This window comes from Acipenser ruthenus, chromosome 9 (genome assembly GCF_902713425.1).
Source record: "Acipenser ruthenus chromosome 9, fAciRut3.2 maternal haplotype, whole genome shotgun sequence".
NCBI classification, from domain to species: domain Eukaryota; kingdom Metazoa; phylum Chordata; class Actinopteri; order Acipenseriformes; family Acipenseridae; genus Acipenser; species Acipenser ruthenus.
This window is the reverse complement of record NC_081197.1, coordinates 41924204-41937245: the sequence shown is the minus strand read 5'-3', so window position 1 is coordinate 41937245 and position 13042 is coordinate 41924204. Positions and strand designations below refer to the sequence as shown.

Sequence of the window (13042 nt, the reverse complement as noted above, 5' to 3'; positions counted from 1 at the left end):
AAGCAGATTGTGTAAATTAACTTGGGCAGAATAGCCTCAATAAAGAAAACATGTTAAGACTACTGTAATATAATTACAGGAATAAACAACAGGATACTGTAGTAATGGCTTTCTGCATGAGGTATTAATTATGTTATTAATTTTAAGTTTTACTAATTCCGTTGCTTTTATATTAATTTCTATACAGTATTGTGTAAGTTTTGAATTCTTTCATTTCTCATCAGCAAAGCCAGCTATGTGCAGTTTGGCACAGCCTAACACGACTGAAAGTCACAGATAAGTGTCGGAGCTAAACGCCAAAAGGCAGGAGATTAGCAGAGATAGTGTGAGATGGGGGAGGGGAACTGAAAGACAAGAGGAGTCAACAATTGCTTACAAAGGTATAAATGCCAAACATTGTAAAGTTTTGTCAGTCTTTTCATCTCTTTCGAATTGACTCCATGGATATCCGTGCTTTCTAATACAAACATATGCACTGAGCTGTACTGAGGCCTTGTCCCAAGTCAGTTTAAATCTCGTGCTTACATGATTGTATTGGAGGTATACCTTTCTTGTACATAGTGTTTTTGAATCAAAAACCATTTGTCAGCTTAATTTCTTCACTACAATTCACCCACACAATTGGTGAATAACTTGCTCTGTCCTGGCCTCTCCAAAAGGCAGGTACAGTAACAAAATGTATGCTCTAAAAAACAACAAACAGATCAGGAAATCACACCTGAAAATGTATTACATTGGTTAACAAAATACTAGTGCTAGGACGAACTCGGAATTTACATTTGGATAGCCGTTCAAGGTTCAGACAAGCATTCAAATATTTGTTTATTTGCAAAACATTATCAAGGCCATGATATGTGACACTGCAATGAAGACAAAGTAAGCCCAGGTGCCTTATTTTACCCAAGTGAATTAACTACAAAACACAGGATGCCACACAGTAGTTACGATAAATAAAAAAACAGTACTGTAGACACTGTTGCAATAAAAGTGGCCATAGACACATTTTCATAAAGTAAACATTACTTTCAAACTTAAATAAACACTTCAAATAAATGTGAAAAAAGGGGACGTTGTGCAACAACAATATTTAGTCACTTGTGTTTCTTTGTTATTACATTCCACTATGATTGGCCGTGTTCTGGCTTTGCTAGCTCCAGTAGCTCAGCCAGAATGCCAAATCTGGTTTTAAGATTTCATTTTTTCTTTTCTATTAAACTTTAAACAAATTTTAAAAAATCTAGACTGTATTCTCCTTGTATATTAGGGACCAATCAAAATTATCAGCATTTTCTGAAAGCTTACAAAGCATGCGCTAAAGCGGGGGGGGGGGGGGGGGGAGAGGTTGAGGGCATTGTACACTTTTTGATAAAAATAAATAAAAATGACAACATTTTTATATAACTTGAAGTATTCTCATGCCTTCCTGCAAAAGTACTATAACCACCAGATATGTCATTTTTACAAAAACAGCCTCTGTAAACAAAAAAAAGAAATAGAAAATACATTGAGATTGGAAAGTTCTGCCTGTCATGTACTCTGTTTCATTGCGAAATCAGCTTAGAAAAAGTGATTTATTTCTTGCTATTTATAATTGCTCAAATATTACCTCTTGAACTAACTAGGCCTACAAGAATAAAGATCACGCTGTGTGACACTTCCTGCAATTATCTGCAGCTCGCAAAGTGGGGAGTGGATACAAAAATGATGCTTTCATTTTTCACTCCATAGCTCATAAACTAAATATTTTTTTATGGTCAATTTTCAGTCTTGGTGTAATAATAATAATAATAATAATAATAATAATAATAATAATAATAATAATAATAATATACAATGCAGTTAACTGTACAGTAAAATACACTTTAATAAGGAAAAAGATATAATAATTGAGTCCTGGGACAAATATCCGAAAACTTTTTTTTTTATATATATACATGTATTTGAAGGGGAATAAAAAAATGACTGCATCAGTCAGAAACTACACAGTTGACAGAAAAGAGAAATACGTATCACAACCCATTTTGCCTTGCACCGGTTTACCACCTGGCAATAGTTTCTAAATCAGCAATAGGAAAAATAGCTTTGTGTGGGAGATATATAGATATATAATACGACAAAGAATTTGAATAATGTGCTGTCTTTTGTTGACAATATCTGGTTGTGCTTTTTTATGTTCTACATTACCGTGCTTATTTAGGCATGCTACGATTTGACTGGGGAAAGATAACGTAGGGTTATTGGAGTTCAAAAAAAAACAAACAACTAACTTAATTATTGAGCTGACTGCTTCATTTACATTGTTTTCTTTATGTTTTCAAGTCATTTTGTTAATGCACGTCTATGTTTGTTTTTCGCTGTTCTACATTTTTTGAATGCAAATGTTCATTTTAACCATTTTTTTTAACACAACAGTACTCACACACGTTTGGTCACCATCATACCTGCTGCATGAGTGTAATAATCCAGCACCTCTGCACTTAAGCATTTGTATGTTAGCTGACAAGTGTTCAGCTGATATCCCATCACGCCTTTCTTCTTAAAGGCGCACAGCCTCTCTATATGAACCCCCAATATCTCTCACAAGCACTTGTGTACATATTGTTATGATATCACAACAAAAGGAACACGCTTTTTTTTTTTTTTTTGGGTGCATATGTACAGCTATTATGTACTAGGCCTATATATCACCTTACAGTAGAATAATACAACAAAAAATAGACAATGATAAAACCCCAAAATAATCTTAATATTTTTTTGATTAAGTAGCCACCGCAAATATAGTATTAGGCAATCGCCGGCTTATTTTGACCACCTGCATTCATTGTCACTTTGAAAATAATTGGTCATTCTTAACGTTTTAGCTTTAACACAGAAAACTCACCCCTTCAACTATCTGATTGGTTAAATGTTGTGTCAAGACGTAACACAGCTGTCATGTGGTTCCAAGATTTTTTTTTTCACCCAGCAACGCGCAACTGATCTAGTCTGCGAGAAGCGCAATCAGTCCTTATTGTTAAAGGAACAGTAGCATCTGCAAGACGGGCGGGTCAGGTTTTTTCAGCCGGGCGGCGACAGCCACTTAGCTGGGCGGCCGGTGCGGCTGAAAAGGTCTGGGGAGAACCCTGCTCTGAAGGTTCGTCAGACAGGTTCACGCACTGTATTATTATTATTTTTTTTTCTGTTAACAGAAACTGTTTGACAATGTGTGAATACTATAAATCACACATTAAATGTCACTCGCATGCAAAATTCGATATTTTGATCTGTATAATGCATATTAAGTAAACAAAAGTTGTTATTAAAATCCGCTACCAAATCGTATGTATCAACTCTACATGGCGCTGCTGGCGTATATGGAGCGGGCTTGTATCTCTAACGACTGTATTGCTTCAGTAAAATATGTACTGCTTCAGTAAAATATGTACTGCATACCTAGTGCACAAGAAAGTATAAGAGAAGTGCTATGGTAGAATATGTTTGAAAAATACAAAATATAAGCTAACACTAATAATTCGAATTTTGAAAACTGAGCACCGTCCGCCCCTCCCTGCTTCAGCTCGTGTTATCCAGAGGCAAACCTTTAAATTTCTTCATTCACCATCTTGAAAGCAAAGCGTTGTAGCGTAAGCTGTATTGAAAGAAATGTCTCGAAACCCCTCTGCTGTTTGGGAGTTTTTTGTTAAATGCCCAGACGACCAAACAGAATGCTGAGACTCAGCTCAAAAACTGGCAAGCTCTGCTCCAGCTCCATGCTCCGGAGCCAGGGCAATTCCAACCCTACATTCCACATAACAAAAAACTAGGATTATAACAAATCAAAGTTTTATTTATTAGACCCCAATTGACTCACTTCCCAGCACCAACGACTTTAGCTAGAGATCACTACTTGGCAGCTTGTGTCTCATCCTAATCTGAACTCTGTTTAAAAGTTTTTTGACAGCCAGAAGTAAACAGAGGACCATGAGTGGCTGTGTTGATCTTTATTTTTTATTTTTAAATATATACAGAAATCCCATACAGGTGGGAGCTCTTTTTCCATTTGCTAATTTAGAAACTGTAGCAAAAGACAAAACACATTGTGAGACACAGTTCTAATTTCTAATTATACAAATGCAGCGCATGCACATAAACTAAAACAGTTGTATTTTCATAATTATACTCTTTTTATTATGGGTGAGATGGGTCAAGGATCACCTGAATCTTACCACAGTTGACAAACTCTTTTACTGCTATTCTACACTGCAAAACACACATTTAGATCTGCAAAAGTTTCATTAGCCTAACCAGGAAGAAGAAATCTAGTACTAGCAATGCAAGTGATGGAAATCTATTTTTAAATGTGTAGTCCGTGATATTTTTTGATTGCTAGATGCAGAAGCAGCTATCTTGTTTGTTATGTCCGTGTTATCTCTGTGGTGCCGGGGCTATGTGTATTGCTCAGATCCCCCTTTTTTTTTCCCAGGCTTCTCTTGGCTCCTATCGGTCTCACTCGGCCACTGAATGGTTTTCTCTCCTTTTTCCGGAGAAAAAACAACTACAGACCTGTGTTTTACGTCTTTTTGATGATGTCGGACAGGGTCCCACATAGGACCGGAAAGGGAAAATTGTAATGTTGGACCTGGTCCGACATAGGATCGCAAAGGGTTAATCACTTATTGACTTGGTGTGTTCACTGTTAAATTAAACCAAAATCCTACAAGTTATATTCTACTTTTTTATGTGTGTTTTGTGCGATGGGGAGGGGGCAAGTATATTTTTCTAGCATTTTGTCCCTTGGACAACAAGTTTTTTTTCACAAATTGGCCATCCCTGATTATTATTATTATTATTATTACCTAGCAGACGCCCTTATTCAGGGCGACTTACAATTGTTACAAGATATCACATTATTATTTTTACATACAATTACCCATTTATACAGTTGGGTTTTTACTGGAGCAATGTAGGTAAAGTACCTTGCTCAAGGGTACAGCAGCAATGTCCCCCCACCTGGGATTGAACCCACGGCCCTCCAGTCAAGAGTCCAGAGCCCTAACCACCACTCCACACTGCTGCCTGTGTGTGTGTATATATACATATATATATACATACATACACACACACACACACACACACACACACACACACACAGAACTGGAGAGTGACACAGGAATTAAACTTCAGTCCTGTCCCATCCTGTCAAAAATGTTCCTGTCCCATCCAATCCCATGACAGAGTAATCATTTCCAATACTGTTCCATCCCATCCCATGAAAGAGTAATAATTTCCAATCCTGTCCCATCCTGTCCTATTCAAATTTTTCCCATCCCGTTACTTTTTTTGTTTTTTATTCCTGTCCTGTCAAAAAAAATCCTGCCCCATCCCAACCCGTGATAAACAGAGGTCAACTATTTGGATGTACAGATATTTTCGTATCCATGTACAAAATTAGGGTTTATAGGTAGGGGTCTACCTAAATCGCGACCCCTGCTGCTTACTTTTTTCGCAGTTGGAATTTTAGACCCGAATAGCCACATTCTCTATGTTTTGACTCGGTACTAATAAAATATATTATTGGATGGGACAAATAATGACAACGAATGTGCTGCATACATTGCCCTTATTAAAGTATGCCAGATGCCCTTGTGTAACCGAGTTTTTGGGCTGTTTCTAATCGATTTCCACATCTTTATAACTTGGAACCAATTCAGTGGATGCAGAACGTGCAGTCTCAATGTATGGGCAAGTCAACTGCAGAGGGATGCTGCATGCTTGCCTTTAACAAATGACAGCACTCTGTTTTAGTAAGGAAGCAAGTACCACTATTTTTAGGCTTTATAGTGTTTTGAAATACTGTCTACATAGGTTTATGTAATGTTTAAACAGGTCCGCGAAATCCTAATTTTATTCCGCAACATACCCATACCCATGTTAAATACATGCCTGTAGCAATCCACAGCGTTCAGTTATTCTGCTAGTATCAATAATTTATGTATCAATATTGTTAACTAAAGGACTGACATAACTATACAATTACGGGCAATATGAAATATTTTAAGTATCAATCTGTTAAACATAAGGGTTTTTATTAACCATTCCGTGTTGCCAAGATGCTGATTCTCCGTGGACATCTGTTGTCCCACTGGTCCATCCGCGTTGGTGTCTGAAACTGACAAAATTAGGCTACTCTCACTTTCACTGTCGCTGTCATCCATACTGGCAGATGCAAGGAGCCCGAGTTCACAGTCTCCTGGCTCCACACCAGGAAATGCCCTCTGTATTTCAGGGTATTATTTGATTCATTGTAGCACGATTAAACATAATTTGGTAAAATGAATGTGACTATATGTTCAAGTGAGACCTGTTAATATTATTTTGTATGTTTACGGTAACAGTCAAGTTCCATGTCATAGGCTCTTTTATGACTAAAGAGCAAAAAAACACTCTTCCTGTCTGCTGGTGGCACAGTAGTCCCGTTCCTTCCCACTCCTGGAAGCTTAAATCCCGTTCCTGCCCATCCTGAGAGGTTTATTTTTTTTTTTATTTCCGGTCCCTCCCATTCCCATGAGCTTCACTCCTGCACAATCCCATCCCACAAAATTTAACACCATTTTTTTCCCCGTACCGCAGGAATCCTGCACTAATAATAATAATAATAATAATAATAATAATAATAATAATAATAATAATAATACATTTTTTCACAATCTTTTGTTCTGTTTATTCAAATAAAAGCATACAGTTTTAAAAACACTGTTTTGTACACATTTTATAGAGAAGATTGTATGGAGGACTATATTTATAGAACGTTCATTTTAGAGTGCTTATGTGAAAGGAAAACCTAAATAAATTCAGTTACAAATAATAAAAAATTAGGGGCTCCCAAGTGGCGCATCCAGTAAAAGCACTCGCTAGAGTGCAGGATGCGCTCTATAGCCTGGACATCGCGAGTTCAAGGCCAGGCTATTCCACAGCCAACCGTGGACGGGAGCTTTCAATTGGCCGAGCGTCGCCCGGGGGGAGGGAGGGTTAGGTCGGCCAGGGTGTCCTCGGCTCACCGCGCACCAGCGACCCCTGTAGTCTGGCCGGGCGCCTGCGGGCTTGCCTGTAAGCTGCCCAGAGCTGCGTTGTCCTCCGACGCTGTAGCTCTGAGGCGGCTGCACGGTGAGTTTGCAGTGTGTAAAGAAGCGGGTGGCTGACGGCACACGCTTCGGAGGACAGTGTGTGTTCATCTTTGCCCCTCCCGAGTCAGCGCAAGGGTGGTAGCGGTGAGCTGAGCATAATAAAAATAATTGGGCATTTCAAATTGGGGAGAAAAATAATAAAAACTAATTGGCAACGACTAAATTATAAAAAAAAAAAAAAAATTATAAAAAAATTATAAAAAATTATAGTTAATTGTGCTGTAACATTGAAGTTACGGGCCTCATTCCCCGAACAATTGTATGATGCCTGGTAATGCCCTCTGTGTGGGGTCTTATACGTACATACATTACATATCAGAGCTTGAATTTCATTTTTGTGTGCTGGGGGGGATTTCCCCCCTGTACTGCAGCCAATGGGGGGGGGGGGGGGGGGGTGAATGGGGCAGTTTTAAGAGTTAAAGCTAAAGTCACTGCTTGCAAAACACCAGCTAGATAGAATAAAGTCTCGCGGCACTTAAAACATCCAAATAAACATGTTTATTCACTGCCAGACTTTGTGGTGTTTTGTGTCATACTCATAACCAAAGTGTGATTTTCTGACATTTACTGGTAAATAATAAGATTAACCTGTAAATGTCCGAAAAACAATCAATTGTTTCATAAATTTCTGACATTTACCACCTTATTTGGTAAATGTTGACATTTACTGGTAAAATTTAAGATTTTTACCGTAACATATATAATTTACCGTGACATTTACTGTGCTGTATTCCAGACCTGGGGTAAATTACAATTGTAGTTGTGTACTTTGTAATTAATTGCAATTATATTGTAATTGAAGTTAAACCTTGCACATCTGCGAATTGTTTTTGTAATTACTATATAATTGATCAATTACAGTTCAAATACACACCGTTCCAAGCTTAAGTATTTACAGGTCCATGTTGTGTTTGTGAGTGAACATTCTTGTATTTTCATACACTTTCAGCAACCCCATTTGTTTGAAAAAAAACATTATAGTAGATTTCTGTATATGTACCTGTGATCACTTCTTAATAAACATGTTAATGTGTGTAGCTATTTGTTGCCTTTTAGTGTAATTATAATTGCAATTACTGCAACATTACTGTAACTAATTGTAAATGAATAGAAGTGCAGTGCAATTGTAATTTCAGCAAACAGTTCTGCTGTAATTGAAATTAGAACTGAGCCCAGGTCAGCTGTTCTAAGTGGCCTCCAGTAATACCACCCTCTCTTCCGATCTCACTGTCTAAACTTGTGATTGCTAGGCTACATTTTGCGTAACCATATATAGGCTAACAATCATTTAGAATTTCACTTCAGTATCAATTTTAGTTAAATCTGTCAATTCCGTTCTTATAACCACATAAAAAGAATAAAAACTTATCATCTCACTGTAATCAATCTGGACAGATATCAGGCAGAACGCTTGCTTCATTGGATATCAGAAAATGCTGCCCTGCTTTTCATAATATATCTCACCCACAGTCTCCAACCTAGCATGAACTGTGGGAATTTAACACAGCTACAAGGAAAAGCCAACAAAAATGCCACCGACATCATTTTCACCACTGGAGACTTCTTAAACTAGTCTATAGCAGCAATATGTGTACTGTAGCTTGATTTATAGGGTAAAAAGTGCAGTAGGACTACATATGACAGAATTAAACCTTTCAGGTATGCTTTGGTTCAATGATAGAAAAAGAGTCCCCATTTTCTTATTTTATTTATTTATTTTATTTTTTATCTATTCATATATACCTGCAACAGTGATAATGCAAACAAAGCAGGTACACACCATGTATACTCACTGTAAAAAAACTAAGAGTGAATAGACCAGACACCACCTGCAAATGGTGCAGATCACTGTACTACCAAACAAACTCCATTGACAAGCAGAGTGCACAAGGAAGCTTGAAAGAAACATATGACAGGCACACAGAACCACAGCTAGTTCTGATAACACTGTGCATGACATCAGACACTGCAATGTGCCTCTGTGTAGTGCACTTAATGTTATAGACTACAGTAGCTAAATACAGTATAGCAGACAACGTCTGCAGCCTTTCTGTAACACTGTACATGTACGGCATAAAAAGAACAGTTGCCTTGTTTGGTCTGGTGGTTACTTTTTTTGCTTACTTGGAAGAACTTTATTGTTAAGGTTAGCACTCTCATACTGTAGTAAAAAAAAAAACACTATTTAGCTAACAGTTGGTTTAACATCCTCAAACATAGAATTTGAAATTGTTTGTGCAGGAAACTGTGGCCATGTCAAAATTAAAATATCATGTTAAACATTGGGATTTTGAAAATGTATTTGAACAGTCTTAAGAGTACAGTCATCTGCACTTTTTTTTTTAAACCAGGACAAAGCACTTATTTTCCACTGATCAATAAGTATGGTATACTGTAATGAGCACATCGTACAGCGCACAGACACCACTGATGATGCAGTGCAAATGGAAAACTGGCATCCCACAAACAAATCAAATAGAAATACTTTAACATAACCACCACATTTGTTTCTGCACACCTTATCCTCCTAGTAGCAACCCATTGCTTGACACACCCTAACAAAACCTAAAACTTGAATTACAGAAGGAAATACGTCAACAGCTACCTACAGTACGTGTTGATAAATATTACAGAATTCATAAGCTATTCATTCATCAGTGATCAAGATGATGAGTCTTTTTATTCGTCTGCCACCTTCTGAATTTTTAATTTACTTAAGGCTCAAGTCTCTGAAGTCTAATCCAAAACCAGGTTTACCTGAGAAAACTTGAGCATAGGTATCAAGTCACCACCTACACAGTGCCCAGAGTGTAAACGCCATACTAGTAAAATTGAACACAAAAGTAATTTAAATAGGTTATGTCCCAGTCCCCTATAACAATGATTTCAGTTTCGCTTGGTTGCCCTCACGAAGCGCATCTCGATTATTTAAGAGCCCGAGAAACAGAAACACAAACCGGTTTAATATCACAGGCCTCAATGCCTCTGCACTTTCTTATATAGTTGATATTTGTTATTACGCAGAAAACTGCCACATCCAAGTAGTTGCCAAATGCAACGCCTTTTAAAACACAAAAATTGTTGACGCAAGTTTAATGTATGTTTTAGTAAGCAAACCATTCTAATTTCCGTGTCACGATACAGTTGTTTATTCGTGCTGATGGTACTGCTGCACTATAAACCATAACAATCACATCTCTTCGTTATTTGACGTACAACACACTGCAATGTGTGTTATTGTATGTTCTGTTTAAATGTACTGTACAAAAATAAAAATAAAGGTGATTATCTTACCTGCATCCCAGGCAGGCCTGACTGCACCGGGGAGTGAGCCATGGCGTCGGGTAATTTAAATTAGAAATACAAAATAAAACAGACTATACAAATCCCCAATCTCGTTCCTTTAAAATTATTTTCGGTATATCCTATTATCCTCGATTTCCAAAACAGATCCTCCCGAAATCAAGATGCCCACAACAGTTAAATGATAAATCAGTCAAGATTGTGCCCAGTCTTCAACTAAGCAACCCAGATCTGGTTTACACTTGCAGTTGCACGGTATGTAAGGTTCCTTTGCTTTTATGGATCAAAACATTCACCTCTGCAAAAATAAAATAAGAACAAATGTACACCGGTTTAAATCAACGCATACTGATCACAGTCGTGCATGTTTAACATAAAAACGTATGCGCTGATGGCTTGAGGTTGCTTGACATTTTTTTTTACGCAGGGAACGCTGGCTTTTTCCTTGGTTAGGTACAATTTTCCGTTGATTTATCTCGTACAAGCCAGGGTGCACTTGCTCAGTTGTACTCAGCGCCTGGCTGATGCAGTACCTGTGCGTCGTTAACCCACATCAATGCTAACGAATATTGGACCGTGTTATTATTAGTATTATATTATTGTCTTGTCCTCCTCACTTTGCTCCAGTGCCCTCCGCCATCTTGTTAGCGCTGTCACTGTGACATGATCAGGGCGGATCAAGACTCACTGACACGACTCTACCTGCAGGGGGAGCCCGACTAGCTCGCTCCCTCGCCCGCCCTACGGCTGTTGCACAACCGCAGCTCAACAGATCTGTCCCCTGTGGATGGAAAGTGTCAATATGTATTTGTTTTGCCAAAACATACATTTTAAGGAAGCAAACATGTTAGAAGTGTACATTTTGTACACAAAATCACAAATGATCAGTAAATAATAATAATAATAATAATAATAATAAAAAATGAGTATATCCAACTTGCACTTCACATTCAAACTGTACTGCAAAACATCTACTTACAGAACCAATCATTTAAAAAAGAAAAATACACAATAAACTATGGGTAGAAGGACTTCTTCAACCTATTATCTTGCAGATAAGGATGCTCCTCTATGATTTGTTGTTGTTAATGCAGGAGCTTTTGTCCATAATTATGCTAAGTGTTTTGAGCGAGACTGATAAAGTGCTTTGAACATTTGTGAAGGTTCATTTGACATATGTGTTACTAATACAACGAGTTAAGCAAAGATTTGGCACAACAGACTAGATCCCTGCACTGAAAAGTCCAGCAATTGCTGATGAACTGGTAACCAGCTTAAGAGTCGGAAGAAATATTTACTGGCCTTTACTGGGCTCCCAGCAGGTGTATAAAATCCCAGACAGCAAATGGGTTCATTTAAGAGTGTAGACAACAAAGTGACATAAAAGTGATTTTAAAAGGAACATCATAACATCATAATCACCTCTGAACTGAAACTATAGCACTGTGTCAGGCAGATCCTGGGTTATAACACATTATACCCCTTTTCCACCTGCACACCCAGGCCCTCACAGCTCGGGTGGTTTTGCACTAGCAAAACACCCGACCCGACCCGTAGCGTGAAACTCCAGCCTCGCAACATATCTGAATCTGGCTCGAGGCAGAAGCAGGCTGTGGGCGGGGTTTTTGCATTTCATCATCACGCTCAAGCGTCATTCCAAGAAAAAGTGAAGAAAAAATTGCTGACATCGATGTATGTAGACGAGAGGAAAGGTTCGGGACGCTGATGAGGTGCAAGCACTGGTCACTCTCTGTGCTGATACGAATGTCCACCAACAACTGGAATCAAGTGTTCGAAACAAGAAAACAAGCTACCCAAGCCATACCACATGTATTTTTAATGGGGTTTTTACATTGTCCCAGGGATTAAGCACAATCATTTTTTTATATTATGCTTTTTTGAATTTGATCTTTCACGTGTTAACATTTATTGCACTTACATTTACTTACTGTTGTGTTAACCTGGACATGCCTCCAGGTGCCTGAATGTCCAATGCCCCACATGCATTTTCATTAGTTCAATACTGTATGGGAACAATATAGATTAAGAAAGGGAAGGGAAATATCTTATGTAGAATCAATTCACATCTAATTTTATCCCAGGATTTGGTCTGAACAACTGAAGATTTATATTATTTTAAAAAAGCAGTGCCTTTGTTACAATGGATTTGAACACAGGTTCAATTTTAAATGATTTACCAGACAGAATGAATGTAGTATAAAATGCATTCTGCTGATCCGAATCAGTGTACAGCTGATTGTACAGCTGCATTTTAAAATCATGTTTAATATTCAACGTTGAATAATACCATCCAACATGTATGGTAGATTTTAATGATCTAGGGTACCACAGCAGTTATCTGCTTATCTAGGAATACAGAACATCTGTCTTACAAGTGCAGTGGTGACCCAAATACTGTAACCTTCATTTTTTTACCCCCCAAAATGAGGTAATGCACTGATGACTGTAGACAGGCTGGTTACGTTTCAAATGTTATACCCACCTTAGTAGTCACCAGTGTATACACTAATTGTTTGTAATGATTATAAATCTTAATTTAAAAAGAAAAATTATAA

The 13042-nt window shown here is 37.8% G+C and overlaps 1 protein-coding gene across 1 annotated transcript in view; it reads right to left on the bottom strand.

The window, feature by feature from the left end:
- LOC117405928 (serine/threonine-protein kinase 24-like) overlaps positions 1 to 11238 on the bottom strand; it is a 42492-nt gene extending 31254 nt beyond the window's left edge. Inside the window, exon 1 of the mRNA XM_034009465.3 lies at positions 10458 to 11238. Within this exon, the coding sequence (XP_033865356.1) occupies positions 10458 to 10499 (42 nt within the window). The 5' untranslated portion in view covers positions 10500 to 11238. The remainder of the gene's footprint in view (positions 1 to 10457) is intronic.
- Positions 11239 to 13042: the final 1804 nt, after the last annotated feature.